This window comes from Podarcis vaucheri, assembly GCF_965113315.1.
Source record: "Podarcis vaucheri genome assembly, chromosome: 1".
Lineage (NCBI taxonomy): Eukaryota > Metazoa > Chordata > Lepidosauria > Squamata > Lacertidae > Podarcis > Podarcis vaucheri.
Window position 1 is genome coordinate 13,592,999 of NC_138759.1, and position 20,506 is coordinate 13,613,504.

General features: G+C 45.5%; 1 protein-coding gene across 1 annotated transcript in view; it reads right to left on the minus strand.

Moving 5' to 3' along the window:
- LOC309530909 (nutritionally-regulated adipose and cardiac enriched protein homolog) overlaps nt 1-19,387 on the minus strand; it is a 37,931-nt gene extending 18,544 nt beyond the window's left edge. The window contains exons 1-5 of the mRNA XM_082220167.1: nt 18,974-19,387; nt 13,231-13,320; nt 11,223-11,405; nt 7,730-7,862; nt 1,818-1,844 (exon numbers count right to left, since the gene is read on the minus strand). Of these exons, the coding sequence (XP_082076293.1) occupies nt 1,818-1,844; nt 7,730-7,862; nt 11,223-11,240 (178 nt within the window). The 5' untranslated portion in view covers nt 11,241-11,405; nt 13,231-13,320; nt 18,974-19,387. The remainder of the gene's footprint in view (nt 1-1,817; nt 1,845-7,729; nt 7,863-11,222; nt 11,406-13,230; nt 13,321-18,973) is intronic.
- Nucleotides 19,388-20,506: the final 1,119 nt, after the last annotated feature.

Below are 20,506 nucleotides of genomic sequence, written 5' to 3' on the forward strand. Positions count from 1 at the left end.
CAAGGAAGGAGGGGGAGTAAAGACTGCTAACTGAAGAGATCTCTGATAAACAAGATGAGTCGGAGGAACAAAAATAAATCATCAGAAGATGTGCCAAGACTTGGTACGGCAAAGGGACTAGATGGGGGAGGGGGAAAAAACTTTCCTTTCTTTCCTCTATGTGATTAAACAAGAATCCCCCCCCCCACAAGTCAGAAATGTCGTTTTAATGACTTAAGCTGTGGATTTAAGACTGTGTGGAGATAAATTTTCTAACCAAAGCATGTTTTAAGCAGATAGTGGAATGTATAAGAGCTTTGGAATGACACAGTTAAAAATACCGTTGCAATGTTGGCAAGCTCTGTCGGAGGACTTGAGTCTGGGAGGAGGAAAAGAGCTGCTTTTGTATTGTGTGTGAGACTCCTCAGAGGGACTCAAGAATGACAGTTTGCGAGATAAATGATGGAAAGAGCGATGTTATTTATGAAAGCAATGATATATGGAAACCATCTCGATATGAGGACTGGACGAACGGAAAAATTCACACAGGATTACAATTGGGCTTTATCTGCTTAAGGAGATTATCAGTAGAGATCATAAAGAAAAAAATAAAAAAATATACGAACAGCAAGGAAACAGCAAGATAAGACTGGATAGAATTATGAACTTTATTTGGATTGATTTGGATATTAACGCAGCAGCAAGAAGATGATCGGAATCCCCCTTCGGAACTTGAAATATGGGTCCCCTCAACAAAAATTTAAATTTCGGCTTTGTAATTCAGAATTTATGTGATGTGATTTGATTTGATTGGTTGGTTAATAAAAAATATTTTTTAAAAAAGAAAAAAATGGAAACAAGAAGAAATTCCAACGAAAGAAGAATGGCAGATGAAATTAATTGACTATGCTGAACTGGACAAAATGGCAGGAAGGATTTGAAACCAGGACCAGAGATTTACAGAAAATTGGAAGAAGTATATGAATTATTTGAAGAGCAACTGTAATCAACAATTAAACTAGTAGGACTACAAGAAGTTTTGTAAGGAGAAATACACGGTGTTACAAAGTAGAAAAAGATAGAGATATTGGTTATGAGTTTGAAATGTAACAGGGAAGATAAGAAATGCATACTGAGAGATTAGATTGGAAAATTTTCAGACAGGATTGATGGAAGTCAAAAATTTGAATAAAATGTAAAAGTATGTTTTACTATTGTTGAAAATGATATGTTTAAAAAAACAAATAAAAATTATATAGACAGACAGACAGACAGATAGACAGATAGATAGAAGATAGATAGATAGATAGATAGATAGATAGATATAGAGAGAGATTAGCTTGCTGTCTGGAGGTTAAAAACTTAAAATGAGCCTGTTGAATCAGTCCAGTGCGCCATCTAGTCCAGCATTCTCACAGTGGCCAAACAGAAGTTCATGGAAAACGTACAAGCAGGACTTGAGCACAAGATCATTCTCCCCTCCTGTGGTTTCCAGCAACTGGTATTCCCAAATATTGCTGCCTCTGACTTTGGAGGCCGAGCGCAGACATCATTGCTAGTAGCCATTGATAACTCTATCCTCCCCAATTTTGTCCAGTCCTCTTTTAAAGCAAGCCACCCCTAGCTGTGCTTTTTAAAACAGCAGTGTAAAGGAGCTCACTATTATCACCCCCATATTGTCGATGAAGTATGTCGAAGGAGACCTAATGTGAATTGCTACTCTCAGCTAATGTTTTATTCCTTTTGCAAACCTAGGCTATTAATAATCCAAGGAGCAAGCCATCATCAGTCAGTTCCACAAATGGCCCACGGTGAACATGTTAGAGATTTCAACTTACCAACTATGTAGTCACAGCAGGAAATGTCTAGATAGAAAACAGAATGAAAGGGATGTATTATTAGCACTGCAAAGAAGGAACCTCTTTGGACTAATAAAAAAGGGCAAATTCGGTAGAGGACCTAGCTGCAGGTTGGAAATTGCTCAGTTAAAAGGCAAATGCAGATCTTACACGGCTCACTTGCAAAAATAATGAGCTGGATTTTCACTGAGAAAATAATTAAAGCTGGTTCAGCTGATTCCACTTTCTTCCTATACATCAGGTTGGGGAGGGCTGTCGTATGTCCAGATTCGTCTGTCCAAAATGGTGTGCGGGTGGAATTTTTGGGGCCAGAGTCATAAGTGGGTGGAGCAACACATGCAATTATTATTATTATTATTATTATTATTATTATTATTATTATTATTATTATATACTGCCCTTTGTCTGAAGGTCACAGGGTGATTTACAGCACAAAGATAGAAAATGAGAGCACAAAATACAAAAACAAACCAATAACCCCCCCTCCCCCAAACACATTTAAAAGGCCATAGCTTTAGCTAAGATCCCTGCATTGCAAGGGGTTGGACTAGACCCTTCAAGTGTCCCTATTTTCTAGGGACAGCCCCGGATTTACAGAAGACATCCTGGTTTATGGTTTGATCCCAGAATGTCCTGCTTCTCCTTAGGATGTCCTTATGTTCATCAGAGAAAACTAAAGGACTGGTTATAGAGGAAGGTTCTTGCCTGGTGCCTAAATATATGTAATAAAGGTGACAGGCGAGCCTCCCTGGGGAGAGCATTCAACAATCAGGGAGCCACCACAGAAAAGGCCCCTTCTCATGTTGCTGCCCTCCAGACCTCTCATGGAGGTAGGTAAAGGTAAAGGGACCCCTGGCCGACTCTGGGGTTGCGGCGCTCATCTCGCTTTATTGGCCGAGGGAGCCGGCGTACAGCTTCCAGGCATTATGGCCAGCATGACTAAGCCACTTCTGGCGAACCAGAGCAGCGCACGGAAACGCCGTTTACCTTCCCGCTGGAGCGGTGCCTATTTATCTACTTGCACTTTGACGTGCTTTTGAACTGCTAGGTTGGCAGGAGCAGGGACCGAGAAATGGGAGCTCACCCCGTCACGGGGATTCGAACCGCCGACCTTCTGATTGGCAAGTCCTAGGCTCTGTGGTTTAACTCACAGCGCCACGCGCGTCCCCTCTCATGGAGAGGGCACACAACTAAGGGCCTTAGATGATATTGCAGGGTTTGGGTCAGTTCTTATGATGAGAAGCAATCCTTGAGGTATTGCAGTCCTGAGCTGTTCAGAGCTTAATAGGTCAAAGCCAGCACTTTGAATTGGGCCCAGAGACTAATTGGCAGCAAGTGAAGTCAGGTCAGGATTCATGTAAGATGCTCAAACCGTTTTACCCTGGTGAGCAACCTGGCCACCCAGTTATGCACCAACTGAAGTTTCTGAACAATCTTCTGAGGCAGCCCCACATAGAATACGTTGCAGTCATCTAGCCTAGAGGTTACCAGAGCAGAGACAACAGATGTTAGGCCCTCCTTGTCCAGATAGGGGCATCACTGGACCATCAGTCAAAGCTGATAGAAGGTACTCTGCGGTACAAACGCTACCTGAGGCTCAAGAAGCAACAATGAATCCAAGAGTGTTGAAGTTATAAGTTTAATTTACATAAAATATTATTTTTAATTGCATTGTTTTTTAATTGCATTGTCTTTTAATTGCAAGTTGTTGTAAAAGAAAGCTTTAGACATATAGCCATTACTTTTCCATAGGGTGTATTAACTCAGCTTGGGATCCCTCTCCTGACTTGTCATGAGTTAAACCTTAAGACAGTGGGAAGAGATGTAATCTGAGTGCCTTGCCAGTGTTTGTAAATGTAAATGAGGTTGCTTGCAACACAGTGCTGTACACAGTCAGTTGTACATAGTCAGGAGAAAAAGAGACAGTACAGTCGTACCATGGATCCCAAACACCTTTGTACTTGGACGTTTTGGTTCCTGAACGCCGCAAGCCCAGAAGTGAGTGTTGCAGTTTGTGAATGTTCTTTGGAACCTGAACGTCCGACGGAGTTCCTGCGGCTTTTGATTTGTTGCAGGAGCTTTCTGCAGCCAATCAGAAGCTGTGCTTTGGTTTCCGAACATTTTGGAAGTCAAACGGACTTCCGGAACGGATTCTGTTTGACTTCCGAGGTACCACTGTATGTGATTACCAGCAGAGAAGCTACATTTTGGTAAAGATGTTTAGAACCTCACCCTGATATCAGTTTGTAAAACTGAAACCAATTGCTTTTCTCTTCTTCTTTGTGTGTGTGTGCAATGTATCAAATTATCCCTAGCCAAAATTGAGCCCCCCTGGAAGAAAAAATAGTCCTGCAAGAGGAGAATAGATGGGTGTAGGAATGATTAAGCCCAGAAGTGCTAGCTTGGCTCCCACAACTGTGGATGCCCTGGGCCATGGGTACCATGCATGGTCCTGGCACCAAAATTTGTGCATGCCCAGCCACTTCATGGGGAATTTTGTGGGTGCTCGGGCACCAAGGGCCCCAGGGAGTTGGCACCTATTATTAAGCCTCTTCTCTTTCCACCCACCATTCTCCCTTTTCCTATCTTCTTCCGTCCCCCCCCCCCGGCCGTCTCCATCATTAACTCAGCAGCTGTGGGATTCAGACTGTGAGTTTGCTGAGTTAACATGCAGCTTGTCCCTGGTGACAATCAGCAGATGTGCCACTAAACGGAACAGTCTGTTGTGAAAGGGGAAATTCCAACACGTGTGTTGGGATCTGTTCTCAGATAAACATTCTCCCGTCTCTGTTGAAGCTTTGTGGTGAGACAGAAAACACACACACACACACACACACACACACACACGCAAGAAGAGCCATGACAGGTGAAACAAGGAAATGGAACTTTCTGCAAACATTACAGGGAGCAGATAATAATGTCATTGTATTTATAGCTGCAAATGGAAAGCATTCTGAGAGTTTATAGGGGTGAGAGGGCTCTTTGGTGCTGTAGGGAAGCTGAAACCATGTTCTTTTTCATTGGAACATCTTGCACAAACACCCACAGGTCTTTGCAAAGCATCATTTTTAGGGGGGGATCCCAATTGTGTCCATCATAGCAAAGTGTTTCTCCCATGTAGGAGAGGACAGTTCATGGGGGTCCAGGAGTATCAAGCTGTAAAAAGTGCCCCCTGCCCCCAATGTAACAGATATAAAAAGTGGCCATTTGTAACCCACTTTGACCTATTCTCTCCCTCCCTCTGTGCTACCAGCACAATTTTTATAGCATTTTCTTGCCTATGCAGCCCCCGGCCCCCCCCATGCTAAAATACCAACAGCAGCTGCAACTGGAAATGCAGGAAAACATGAATTGAAAATTTTGCAAGGATATTGGCATTCAGAGAACTGAGAACCCCCTCCCTTTCCCCTCCAAAGAGATTACATGATTTAATTCCTCAGATCCTAGATTACGCATTTGTCGTAGTTATCTTAAAGCTCTATTTCAGGATTTTAAAACATAATCATACCCGGCGACTGGAAAGATAGGAGTTTTATTGAATGTCTTGAGCAGAGAATACTTTGGGTAAATGTTCATTTCATCTCAAAGATGAATGGCAATGTCGATGGGTTTGCTCTTGTTGCAGAAATGTAGCCCATTGCAAGAAAACAAGGACTTTGGAACCAGTCCTCTGTATTATTTCCCAAAAGAAAATGTAACACAATAAAATGCTAGGATGTGGGTGGGAGTGAGGGGAATAATATTTCCCTTTTTAAAAAGCAACTCTTATTACATTGTGGATCTATCATCCAACAGTGTTTTGGAATGGCATTTGTTGATTAAAAAAAAAAACCCACACAAGTTGAGATTTAGGAAGAAATGTACTGCAAATGGAAAAACGTCTTTGGTGCCAGAAAGCTTTCATTTCCCAATCCGTAGCTGAGCCTTATTGATGGCGTGTGTGTTGACGCACAGCAAAATCACATTTGTCAGAGACCGTTTGCGCTGAAGCACACAAGTGGAGGAGCTGGCAGCCAAAAAATGAGGATTCCTTACCCTGTTCCCCGCTCCCCTCCCTGTCTTACCAAAACATTTCAGGTGTGAGTTTTCCATTTTGGACTTAGGGCTCCAAATAGCTCTATAACTGCTGGTGTAAATGATAGAAGGCAAAATGTGGGTAGAAAAGCCGCAGTCCTAAGCGTGATGACTGCTGCTGGGAACTACTGAACTCAGCTCTGTCACTACATAGGAAGCTGCCTTACCGAGTCAATCCCGTTAGTCCATATAGCTGAGTATTGTCTACACCAGGAGTCAGCAACCCATGGACCGTATGCAGCCCATGAAGACACAACGCTGCGCGGGGACTCACCAAGCGGAAATCGCATCTGCGCATGCACATATGCCGAAAATTACTTCTGCGCATGTCCAGATGCTGAAAATCACTTCTGCGCAGGCATGATTTCTGGTGTCTGGGCATGTGCAGAAGTGATTTCTGGCGCCACAGACATGCAAGCCACGATTTCTGGTGTCGTGCTGCACTGGTCCAGCCCACAGACAATCTCTTGGGAGTGATTCGGCCCATAGCCGGTAAGCCTTGCCGACCCCTGGTCTACACTGACTGGCAATGGCTTTCCAGGGTTCCAGGCAGAAGGCATTCCCAGCCTTCCTGTAGATTCTGGGGATTGAGCCTATGACCATCTGCATGCAAGTCAGATGCTCTATCACTGAGCTATGGCCCTTCCCAGTCGTAATGTTGAGGTGTGCTGTAGTGCTTAGCTGACTGTATGCTTGAGAAACATGGACCACTTATAAACACCATCTCCATTCCCTCGAAAGATTCCATCAACGGTGTCTCCAAAAATGATTACACATCACTTGGGAAGACAGGCAAACTAATGGCAGTGCACTGGAAGAAGCAAAGATCACCAGTGTCAAAGCAATGATTCTTCAACATCAACATTGTTGGACATGTTGTGCGGATGCCTGATTATCGTCTTCCAAAGCAACTACTCTATTCCCAACTTAAAAACAGAAAGCGTAATGCTGGTGGTCAACAAATGAGGTTTAAAGACTCTCTCAAGGCAAACCTAAAAAAATGAAGTATAAACACCGACAACTGGTCTGCGAGCGCTTCAATTGGAGAACAGCCTTAAAGTCCAAGTGTCATGGACTTTAAAGACGCTCAAACTCAAGACGAAAGGGAGAAACATGCTAAGAGGAAGGCATGTTTGGCAAACCCTCAGCATGATCAACTCCCACCCAGAAACCTATGTCCCCACTATGGAAGGACATGTGGATCCAGAATTGGCTTCCACAGTCACTTACGGACCGACTGTTAAAACTGAGTTTATGGAAGACAATTTTACTTGGCTACGAGTGATTGCCAAAGCGAAAGAAAGTGCTTCACATCATCTCTATCAGGCAAATTGCCATACTAGCTTCCTTGGACTGGATGACACCAAGGTCCCTTCCCAAGGCTATGGTTCCATGGCTTACAGAAGCACACTCCTGCAGATTCTGTCTCTGTGCGTTTCACGCTTAACTCTGGCAGCATAAAGAGAAGAATATGAAACCAGGTCAATATTTGTAAAATTAGAGCAGGCTTTTTGGGTTTGTGTGCCCTCCACACAAGCCAATGGAGCCTTGACGTGCATCTGCCTTCCCAGAGTGCTCTTCTTCTCAGCCTCTATTTATACCTTGTCCAATCCAGCAACTGATTTCTTATCATTAGTTAAGTCCACCATGCCTCTGGAAGTCTCTAGAGGGTCTTCAATGTGGCTCCAGGTACAATGAAAAGGCCCCAGTGACAGTTCTGGGGTAAACAGATGGTTGGAGCTTGCAAATAAAACCTCAAAGGGAGAGGGTATGAGAGAGACCAGCTTTGAGCTGTTAGTGTCATATATCAAGCATACCATGAACACGTCCAATAATTTCTTCTGGTTCCTGGAAACGAACTCTTCTCCCTACTTTTTGCTTCTGACTGAGAGCTTTGTTCACGGACGATCTCTTCCTCAATATGGAAGGAGGGCTTTTGGTGTAGTGAGTCTAAAAAGAAAAACAATATCTATATCTATCTATGCACACAGACGACGACCAGAGCTGCATTGAATTATTAAACCCATCTTTTTACTGGGGCAAATTGTCTGTTTCTGAGGGGGCAGCACTCCTCAACCTCCCACCATCCCTGACCACTGGTCTTGTTAGCTAGGGATGATGGGAGTTGTAGTCCCAAAACAGCAGGAGGGCCAAGTTTGGCCATGCCTGATCTAGTCCAACCGAATATGCAGCTGTCCCATACAGGGATCAAACTTGCAACCTTGGCATTATTGGCACCACACTCTAACCAACTGAGCTATCTTCTTAATTAAATATTCTTTCACATTCATTCTGTGATCCCAGCCATTCAGGGATGACGTAGTGATTACGATGACCAGACAGCCAATGAACATGGAGCATGTGGTGACATCTTGTGAGGGCAAATGAAATACTTTGCTCTCATCCTCAATGGTGGGGGAGAATGTATGCATATATTATTATTATTATTATTATTATTATTATTATTATTATTTGTCTCAGCAGTAGGTGAACACATTCTTCCCGCTGCCCACCAAACACTTTCACGCCCCCCATGCAACATTGTCATGGGTGGCTATTTCTGGGGAGCAGGAATGACCACATTCATGAACCTCAACTCCATGTTTCAGCTGAGCTCCAATGGCAACCTCACTTCCACCAATGGATACATAAACACCCAAACCCACTCCATAAGGACAAAAAAAGAACTTGCTGACCAGGCCAATGACCCATCTAGTCCAGCATCCTGTTCTCACAGTGGCCGACCAGATGCCTATGAGAAGTCAAAAAGCAGGACCTGATCGCGACATCACTCTCCCCACTTGTGATTCCCAAAAGCTGGCATTCAGAGGCATGCTGTCCCTGACCTCGGAGGCAGAACATAGCCATCGTGCCTAGTAGCCTAGGCCTCCTTTTTCTAGTGAATGTGGAAGACGAGAAAGAAAAATCTCAGGTGTTCTCTGAAAAATGTCTTCTGAGAGATCGCAGCTCGGCTCAAACACAGGAAGCTGCCTTATACAGCGTCAGAGCATCGGCCCACCCAGCTCACTATTTGTTTACACTGACTGGCAGCACCTCTCCATGGTATTGGTTAGGGAACATTTCCAGCCCTACCTAGAGACGCCAGGGATTTAACCTGGGACCTTTTCATACCTGCTAACTGTCCTGTTTTAAGTGGGACATCCCGGAATCAGAGAAGTCAATCCCGGCTTCTGTTTGCATCCCGGAACATCCTGTTGTTTGGTTCAAAAGATGCTCATTCTGGTGTGAGTCAGCAGGATCAGGCCAGACCACCAGACCAGAAGGCACTCCAGTGCAATCCTGATGATGTGAGCCAGATCGCTTTCTAGACCCTTCTGACTCATGCCAGAGTGCCTAACCAGAAGGTGGTCTGGCACAACTTTGCTGATGTCCCAGTTTGGGGGACAAAAATGTTGGAGAGCATGCAAAACAAGTGTTCTCCCACCACGTGGACCCTTATTCTGTTTTCAACAGTGCGTCCTCTCTCTCTCTCTCTCTCTCTCTCTCTCTCTCTCTCTCTCTCATAGAATGGTTGCCCTCATTCCTTTGTCCTCATTTTTCTCTAGGAATTAAAATAGCCCAGGGCTGCCATACTTCTGGATTTCAAAGGCGGAATTGGCGTCCGGGGGAATTTCCGAAAGGTGGTGCCTTGTCCTGGAACTTAGACAAGTCAAATCGTGGGCTGCTTTTTTTCCTTCATTTTCATAAAAGCTCAACAACTTTCGGGGTGCCCTGATTTTTACTTTTTGGAAAAAAGCAACCCGAAAATAGCCAGAAAACAACCTAGCTGGGAAGGGATTGTATATCTCTCCCATGCCAATATCGTTAAGGCCACATTTTATCTGTTTTACAAATTAGGTCCATTATTACAGTAATAAAGCGGGATTTGAACATTAGGATTTCCTACAGATATTTCAGTAAAACTATTGATGGAATTTTAGTTGGGAAGAGACATGATTTACTGTTGCGGAGGATTTGCTTTAAAAGTCTTTGGTAAAACTCTGGGGATCTGCCGTCATTAAACATACATCTTTCAGTCAAGATGGCTCGGTGATGATTGCTGAAATATGTTTTTTTATTATTATTGTTCCTGCCACGTCAATAGCACATGCAAGCGCAGATTCTTTTGTTTTCCTAGGGCTATTTGCCGACCCCCTTGCCTTTGTGTTCTTCCTAAGACCAGGACGAAAGCCCTATAAAAGCCTTTCAGATATGAAGCCTCTTTATTGCTGGATGAGATGGAGAAGTCTAATGCTGCTTTCGATTACCATAAAACTGCCAAGTTATGAATGCCTCAGGAATAGCTACACGGACAAAGTTGTTACTGGGTCACTATAAGCTGCACAACAATGGAAGCTTTATCTGTAATTTTGGAAGTTCTGTAAGGATGTTTGTAGGCTGCAGCCCCTTTGCAAATATATATATATATATATATATATATATATATATATATATATAGGCCTAGGCCTAAGTGCCATTTGCTCAGTGTTTCTAGAATGCATACCCTGCAAGTGTCCCAGAAAAACTGTGACATCCCTTTTTTATCGCGAGAGAACAGAGCCTATTTTGGTTGATGTGATCTCGTGTGATTTCGTGGCATGATTCTCCCACACACAAAGGAAGGTTTTTTTGGGGGGGACACAACGTGAATTCTCGCGAAATTGCAACAACCAAAATGGGTGCCGTGCTCTTGCAATTTAAAAAAATGGAAAGATGGCATCTGGGAAGACGGCGTCCCAGATTTTGGCTTCAAAGTGTTGGAGGGTATGAGAATGTTATTGAAATTTCACATGTCTTCCCAACACCATGAGGTCCCAGGGCAAATTACAAGAATTTAAAACTACAAATTATAAACAATGCAAAACTAGTCCATTACATGCTAGCACTTTGGACTCAGCTACATTAGTCAAAAAACAGTGTTTTGGATGAGTTATAAACATGCAACACCAGATGGCGGTGGAGAGTAAAAAATATATATATATGCGATTTTACATAGTGGTTTTGTTCTTTTGTTATGGCGATTTAATATCTGACTCATTTATAGCGTGTGTGTTTTCTGTGTGTAGATCCACTCCTGCATTTAAAAAACAGTTCATGTAACTTGGAAATTCAAATAAGAGGTTCTCCAAGTCCCTAACTCTAGAGCCCCACATCACTGCAACTGAGCCAATCTCAGCCAATTCCTGCCCACGGACGTAGTGATAGCAGAACAGGTCGATCTCTTGCCACCAGAGAATGCTCAGTGCTTCTGTAGGCTGTGAACACACTGGCAGCAACAGCTTGGAGAGGTATTTCAAGAATCCACCTTACCTTTCCTTCACAGTGCATTGGAGAATCTGCAGGAACGCCTTCATGCTGCAAAAAATGGACACCTGTGGAACTTCCGAAAGTCTTGGGAACTTTGCTGGTTCATGGCTTCTGCAAGGATTGCATAACTCAGTTAGCACAGATTGGCCAAGTCACTAGCGGGAGGCTCTTCTGCATAAGACCCACCTAAATGATACGATACGATACAATACAATAATCTTTATTGTCATTGTCCCATACAGAACAACAAAATTGAAAAAATCTACATCAGACATTCAAAAACCAACAAGCCTGCTATGCCAGCTATCCCAGCCTGGTTAACCCCCTAAAAACTCTGATACCCCATAATTAAATACAATATACTCCCATAGAGACTACCTTAAAGGTAAAGGTAAAGGTACGCCTGCCCCTACGGGCCAGTCTTGACAGACTCTAGGGTTGTGCGCTCATCTCACTCTAGAGGCCGGGAGCCAGCGCTGTCCGCAGACACTTCCGGATCACATGGCCAGCATGACAAAGCTGCTCTGGCGAGCCAGCGCAGCACACACGGAAATGCCGTTTACCTTCCCGCTGGTAAGCGGTCCCTATTTATCTACTTGCACCCAGGGGTGCTTTCGAACTGCTAGGTTGGCAGGCGCTGGGACCGAGCAACAGGAGCGCACCCCGCCGCGGGGATTCAAACCGCTGACCATGCGATCGGCAAGTCCTAGGCACTGAGGTTTTACCCACAGCGCCACCCGCGTCCCTTAGAGACTACCTTACACTGTGTTTAAAACCAAAATCACATTTGGATAAAAACTGTTTCTCAGGCGGCTAGTCCTAGTCTTTATAACCCTGTACCTTCTTCCAGAAGGCAGAAGCTGAAAGAGATCATTTCCGGGGCGCGTACTATCCTGCACTATCTCTGCAGCTTTCTTATGACACCTGGAAGCATAGATTGGGAGCTGCCCTGTTGTTGAACATCTGCAGAATGAGATGCTTTGAGTGGGTTGTGCACACAAGGTGCTCAGGGGAAGCTCAGTGGCAGAGCACATGCACTGCATCTGAATGGTCCCAGGTTCAGTCTCCAGCATCTCAAGATATGACTTGGAAAGACTTCCATATAAAGTCCCAGGAACCCCCTGCCAATCAGTATAGACAATACTGAGTGAGATAGACCAAGATGGACTCTCTATAAGGCAGTTTCCTAGGTTCTTAGTCAGAACTGGCTTCATGTGGGATTTGGTTTATAAATTTTCCCTTGGTTTTTTTGCTGGCCCGTGTAGGACCAGCATGGATAGCTGGCTTGGGTGAATATCTGGTGTTTCCTCCCTTTATGGTCTTGATTTATGGGCTACTACTAAAATGAGGCTGTATTTTAAGCCGTATTTTAATTAACTTTTTTTGTTATTGTCCCGCCCCCCGTTACGTTTAATTGTAATTTATATTTGGTGTTAGTTGCCCTGAGCCCAGCCCTGGCTGGGGAGGGTGGGGTATAAATAAAAAGTTGTTGTTGTTGTTGTTGTTATTATTATTATTATTATTATTATTATTATTATTATTATTATTTCCTTGGCAAGGTGGTCTCTGTTGGGCCCACTCCTACATCAGCTTGGTGGCGGCGGCAGGACGATGCCACAGGACACCGCTCCATCAGGGGCATTCTGGGAAATTAAAAATGGTGGCTTGCAGAATTAGCCATTCAGCACCTTTGGTGTACATGTCACAGGGCAGGCATTGGCCTGGCCTGGCCGTGTTATTGTTATATCCCACCTTTCCTTCAAGGAGTTGAGGGTGGTGTTCATGGTTCTTCCCCTCCCCTTGTGATCCTCACCACAACCTTCACAGGTAGGGTTCTTCCGCATATAGACTCTATAGGCCAACAATACCAAACTAGATAGACCAATGACCCTATGCTCATAAATCCTAGTCCAGCCCTTTAACCACTGCAACCACGGGCTATCTAAAACTGCTGGGTACCAGGCCTGCCCAAAGTGCGATTAAATGCGATTACAGAGTTTGCAGCAGTTACCTGGGCACTTATGTCCTTCCTGCTCCAGCAAAAACATGCAGCTTCTTCACAGCCACTGCCCCATGGTCACGGAGATGCTCTCAAGCAGACCTGAAGGGGGAGTAAGCCATGACAATCAAAAACATTGATGATGGGTATGAAAACCATTAGAGCTCAGCCATTGGCGAAGACAATCATGGTTTCTCTACAACCACCGCATTCCATGTAGGAAAGTCGATCAGCTTGGCAGCTGAATCTTACTTTGGTGTGGACAACAGAACAAAAGAAGACCATCACAGTCTGCTGGACCAAAGGACCATCTGGTCCAAGAAAGTGCTAGGTGAGGCTTTCTTCATATTTCATGCTTAGAGAGGCACAGAAAAGACTACAAAGAGGGTTACCAGTTTGATACGTAGGGGAAAATTTGTAGGGTAGGTGCCTGGTTTTGACATCATGTGGAATGGGGCTCCTGATCAGATGGTATCTGCATGTTGCTCTCTCCTGCAGAACGCACCGATCCGTTGGGTATATAAGGGCAAGAAGATATTTTCGATACAAGCTGTATATATGTATGTTGACTGTTTAACTGAATAGTACGTGAACAGGCACTTATAACGTTCTGCAAACCACTTTGCAGGTTGTTGAGTGAGCAAGAGGTCTTCTCAATCACTGCGAACTCTTCTAAAGAGGGATGTGATTCAACAGAAGCTCACAGTTCCTCTCTTGCCCTTTCCAAGGAAGGAAATGAGAAGTCTAACAGTAGAGGTTTTTTTTTTTTGTGTGTGTGTGTGTGTGTGTGGATAGATAGATAGATAGATAGATAGACAGACAGACAGACAGACAGATAGAGACAGATAGATGATAGGTAGGTAGGTAGATGATAGATAGATAGATAGATAGATAGATAGATAGATAGATATAGATGATAGGTAGATAGATATAGACAGAGTATGAACACAGGAAAACAGCATAAGCAATATGAACTCTTCTTCCCCCCATTTCCTTCTGCAGGAATAAATACTTGAGACAAGCAAAGTACTTTGTAAATGATGCCTTTGTACGGGTTCATGCAGCCTGGTTCAATTATTCCAAAACCCAGCAATTTTCTCATATCATTGAATCTGGTTTTATTGCAAATAGGGTCATAGAAATAGTCATTCCCAGTGATAATGGACTTAGTTTATCTTAACTATTAACACTTCCAGAGGCTGTGTGCTCCGGCACAGATACAACATTTATGTATATATATGCGTGCGGTTGTGCATATATTAATAATGAAGTAACCTTATCGCGTACAATCTGAAAACAAAATCGTGTAATGGCAGGCAGCAAAGTGTGCTGGTGTAACTGGAAGCGGGTGTATCAGGCTCCCCAAACGGGCTGATAATGAATTAATCAGGAGGGATGCTTCCACTGTTCCTCTGGCTTCCCACGCGTCAACTGATCCTCTGTTCAACGTTCCAGCTCTAATGTTCTGGACGCATTTGGTAAATAATAGGGTATAGCCTCCTTTCGCAGCAAGAGCGAAGGATGGGGTTCCCCTTTGTCAGGTGCAATTATCCAGAGCCGTGTAAAACAACCACAAACATCATGTCCCATTGCAACCCGATTAAGAACCTAAGAACATAAGAAGGGCCAGCTGGGTCAGGCCAATGGCCCATTTGGTGCAGCATCCTGTTCTCATAGTGGCTGAACAGTTGCCTGTGGGAAACCAGCAAGCAGGATTTGAGAGCAAAGGGCACTCTCCCCTCCTGTGGTTTCCAGCAACTGGTATCCAGAAGCATTTCTGCCTCCAACCATGGCAGCAGAGCAAAGCCATCATGGCTAAAGGTAAAGGTAAAGGGACCCCTGACCATTAGGTCCAGTCGTGACTGACTCTGGGGTTGTGGCGCTGATCTCGCTTTATTGGCCGAGGGAGCCGGCGTACAGCTTCCGGGTCATGTGGCCAGCATGACTAAGCCGCTTCTGGCGAACTAGAGCAGTGCACAGAAACGCCGTTTACCTTCCCGCTGGAGCGGTACCTATTTATCTACTTGCACTTTGACGTGCTTTCAAACTGCTAGGTTGGCAGGAGCTGGGACCGAGCAACGGGAGCTCACCCCATCGCGGGGATTCGAACCGCCAACCTTCTGATCGGCAAGTCCTAGGCTCTGTGGTTTAACCCACAGCGCCACCCGTGTCCCTGTGTGCGCAGTAAAGGTAAAGGGACCCCTGACCATTAGGTCCAGTCATGACCGACTCTGGGGCTGCAGCGCTCATCTCGCTTCACTGGCCGAGGGAGCCAACGTTTGTCTGCAGGCAGTTTTTCTGGGTCATGTGGCCAGCATGACTAAGCCACTTCTGGCGGACCAGAGCAGTGCATAGAAACGCTGTTTACCTTCACACCAGCGCGGTACCTATTTATCTACTTGCACTTTGACATGCTTTCGAACTGCTAGCTTGTGCGCAGTACACCCTGCTAATTGTGTGCCCTGACAGCTTCCAGGTCATGTGGCCAGCATGACTAAGCCGCTTCTGGCAAACCAGAGCAGCGCACATGGAAATGTCGTTTACCTTCCCGCTGGAGTGGTACCTATTTATCTACTTGCACTTTGATGTGCTTTCAAACTGCTAGGTTGGCAGGAGCAGGGACCGAGCAACCGGAGCTCACCCCGTCGTGGGGATTTGAACTGCCGACCTTCTGATCGGCAAGTCCTAGGCTCTGTGGTTTAATCCACAGCGCCACCTGCATCCCATCATGGTTAGGATCCATCAATAGCCCTCTCCTCCATGAATTTGCCGTGTTGGTAGCCATTACTGTCTCCTGTGGCAGGGAGTTCCATAGTTTAACTCTGTATTGCGTGAAGAAGCACTGGCGGAGGAACTGGGATGTGGAGGGAGCGCACTGCCCCTGGCACCACTATTCCGGTAGGGTGCCATCGCGGTGGGCACCCCCCCGGACATGTGCCACCCCCTGCGCACACCGGGTGCCATGCCCCCCCAGGTGGCACGTCACGCCCCCAGAACACACACAACACCCCCGAGGGTAGTGCGCCATGCCCCCAGATGCATGCCACGACCTGGGGCGCCGGCCATGCCCCCACCTGCTCTCCGCCCCCGGTAGCAAAGCATGCAGCTTCACCACTGTGAAGAAGCACTTTGTTTTATCTGTCCACGAGTTCTAGTGTTGTGAGAGAGGGAGAAATAATAATAATAATAATAATAATAATAATAATAATAATAATAATAATAATATATTATTTGTACCCTGCCCATCTGGTTGGGTTTCCCCAGCCACTCTGGGCGGCTTCCACAGAGACCAAAAATACACTAAAATGTCACACGTTAGAAACTTACCTGAACAGGGCTGCCTTCAGATGTCTTCTGAATGTCAGGTAGTTGTTTATCGCTTTGACATCTGATGGGAGGGCGTTCCACAGGGCAGGTGCCACTACCAAGAAGGCCCTCTGCCTGGTTCCCTGTAGCTTTGTTTCCCGTAACGAGGGAACCGCCAGAAGGCCTCGGCGCTGGACCTCAGCGTCCGGGCAGAACGATGGGAGTGGAGACGCTCCTTCAGAAAGACTTTTCTCTGTCCACTTTTCCACATATAATTTTATAGATTTCTACAATGTCACCTCTTCTATGCCTTTTCTCTGAACTAAAAAATCCTGAATGTTGCAACCTTCCTTCATAGGGGAGTTACTACATCCCCTTGATCATTTCGGTTGCCATAATAATAATAATAATAATAATAATAATAATAATGATGATGATTTATCTATATGCTGCTGATCTGACTGGGTAGCCCCAGCCGCTCTGGATGACTTCCAGTAAATTATGAAACTACAGTTAAACATCAAACATTAAAAATGTTCCTATACAGCAGGGGTCAGCAAACTTTTTCAGCAGGGGGCCGGTCCACTGTCCCTCAGACCTTGTGGGGGGGCCGGACTATATTGGGTGTGTGTGTGTGTGAACGAATTCCTATGCCCCACAAATAACCCAGAGATGCATTTTAAATAAAAGCACACATTCTACTCATGTAGAAACATCAGGTCCCACAAATAACCCAGAGATGCATTTTAAATAAAGGGACACATTCTACTCATGTAAAAACACGCTGATTCCTGGACCATCCACAGGCCTGATTTAGAAGGCGATTGGGCCGGATCTGGCCCCCGGGCCTTAGTTGGCCTACCCATGCTATACAGGGCTGCCTTCGGATGTCTTATCTACTTGACATCTGGTGGGAGGGCGTTCCACAGGGCGGGCGCCAACACCGAGAAGGTCCTCTGCCTTGGTTCCCTGCAACCTCACTTCTTATAGTGAGGGAACCACCAGAAGGCCCTCAAAGCTGGACCTCAGTGTCTGGGCTGGATGATGGGGGTGGAGACGCTCCTCCAAGTATGTAGATCTGAGGCCATTTAGGGCTTTAAAGGTCAGCACCTACACTTTGAATCGTGCTCGGAAACATGCTGGCAGCCAATGTAGATGTTTTCCAACTCATTAATATCCTATTTGAAGTGAGCTGGACAGAACTGTACACAATATTAGCGTCCGGCTACAAAGTTAGTGGTTTGGGGTGTGTGGGAACATCTCTCCAAAGGCAGATATGCAATCAGTTGAACACCCATGGAAGCTGATACACCACCACTGGAACCACCACTGCTGCTGCTTTTCATGCAAGGCAATATATTCTTAAGGCTATGTGAGTGATCTATTCAACTGCACCACATTTCCTTCACAATATGGGGTCCGTCTTAAAAAGCGGTGGAGGAAAATGGGGTTGCATCCAATGCTGTGAAGTTGCCGTGAATCGCCCTGATATCTGACAATGAAGGGTGGTATACAAATTTAATAAATAATAATAATAATAATTAATAGTGCTAAGTGAAAGTCACTAAGCAGGACACTTGTTGCACCCACAGGAAGTTGTTGCAGAAGGGAATTTACAAGTACAGTGGTACCTCGGGTTACATACGCTTCAGGTTACATACGCTTCAGGTTACATACGCTTCAGGTTACAGAATCCGCTAACCCAGAAATAGTACCTCGGGTTAAGAACTTTGCTTCAGGATGAGAACAGAAATCGTGTCGTGGCAGCGCAGCGGCGGCAGCAGGAGGCCCCATTAGCTAAAGTGGTGCTTCAGGTTAAGAACAGTTTCAGGTTAAGAACCTCCGGAACGAATTAAGTACTTAACCCGAGGTACTGCTGTGCGGTACTGGCAGTTGTGTAACAGTTGCACAAGAAGAATGAGCTGTTGAGCAACTAGCATCCACTCAACAGCTGTTTGCTATTGGAGGGAGAGATATTTTTTTTTAAAAAAAAGCACATTGCATTAAAAATAAACAGCAGGATGGCTGGCTTTCAAAGTCCCCCCCCCCAATATGTGTTTTGTATTTAAAAGTAAAATACAATATGGACCTCCTCTGCTAAAGTATTCCGAGAGGCTTGAGTCAACCAGCTTTTCTCTCCATTGCAAAACTTTGTTTCCAGGACAAAGCTGAAAGATTGTATGGCGAAGGGGTGTAGCTTAATGACAGAGCATCTGGTTTGCTTGCAGAAGGTCCCAAATTCAATTCTCAACATCTCCAGGTAGAACTGAGAGATCCTCCTTGTGAAGCCGTGGAGAGCTGCTGCCAGCCAGTGCAGCCAGTATTGAGATAGATGGACCAATGTTCAGCTTCAATATAAGGCAGTTTCTTATTTTACTGAAAGACAAAACGGCACACACACACGCGCGCGCGCGCACACACACACACACACACTGGCTGAGGTTTGTACCTGTTCCTTGCAGGGCAAGATGTATTCTCAAGTCTCCGGCAGGTGCATCAAACTTGGGAGTCCTAGCTCCCAAACCTTCACAGGAACCACCGCTGTTCTCCTTTCCCCTTGTGCAAATTCCTTTAAAGCTGTCAAAGATGTAATCAGACGAGGTGATCAAACCCAGTCCTCTCGAGACCTGGAAACAAGATCCAGAAAGGAGCCGTTCAGCTGCAGACCGGCCAGGGCTGAAAACACTAAAGTTTCCATTGGAATTAAATGAAGGGACTTGAATTGCTCAGAAAGGGAGAAGGCGAAGCTTCAGTGAAGACTGGCAGGCCAAAAGCACTGGGCCGCTTCTCGGACCAATGAGGGATCTATGCAGCTCATAACGGAATCCGAAAGCAGAACCAAACACTTTGCTGTTGAAGCGGACTTTGCCAACAGAGCGTTTAGCTGTGCGATTTTTCTAGATTTTGTTTTACTCCTATGGCTGAGTAGTTTTATCGCTGGATCAAATTAAAAGAGGAGGAGGAGAAGGAGGAGGAAGGGCATAAAGTCACAGAGAAATTGATTCTTCTTTTGCTTCATGATGTCTGCAAACACGAAAGCCACAGAAAGCTGCGGTGTGGATTTTGCATGAAAAAAATGCTGCGTCCTTTTTACTTTCTGCAGGGAAAGGAGGGCTTAGGATATGAGATCTTAAGGACCTAGAAGAGACTGTACTTTCCTCAGCTGCATTGGTGTGAGCTAGATGGAGTCCTCTTTATTGGCTTGGGCACAAACAATAGATGTAGGGGTTGGACTAGATGATTCTTGCGGTCCCTTCCAACTCTACAATTCTACAATTCTATGTTGGGCAATAAAGAGTTCTGTTCAGGCATTCACAGGGCATGTGGAAGAATCAAGTGTGGAGCAGGCATGGCATGTACAGTAAGGTTACCAGACGTCCCCAGTTCCTGGGGACAGTCCCCAGATTTGCAAATCTGTCCCCGGACAAAATCTGTCCATGGAATGTCCCCAGATTTGCAAATCTGTCCCCAGGAAACATGGCAGTGCCAGCCTCAGAAGCCGGGAGCCAGCCTGGTAGCGCAGTTGGCTCTGGCTGGCTTCAGGAGCTGCTTGCTGCCATGGCGCCTGCCATTTTTCCTGCGCCACGGCAGCGAGCAGCTCCTGAAGCCAGCCAGAGCCAACTGCGCTACCAGGCTGGCCTCTCATGGGCAACGGCTGCCCGCCCGTGACTCCCGAGCCACCCCTGATCTGTCAAAACAAAGGGGGTAGGGGGAAGGAGACTGAGGAAGGCTCAGGAGTCACGAACACGGGGCGCGCTGTTGCCCAGTCTCTGCGCATTTATGTTTCACAGGGTGCGAAAGAAGGGCTTTGCACCTTTATACAATATGCATGTGTACTTGGGCCCAGGGTCTTTTGCCTCACCATCCCCACTACTGACTCCCTGTTGCTACTCAACTTCTAAAATAATAATAATCATAAGTGTCCCCAGATGCATTGGGGGGAAAATCTGGTAACCATAATGTACAGCCCTGCCCCAACTCA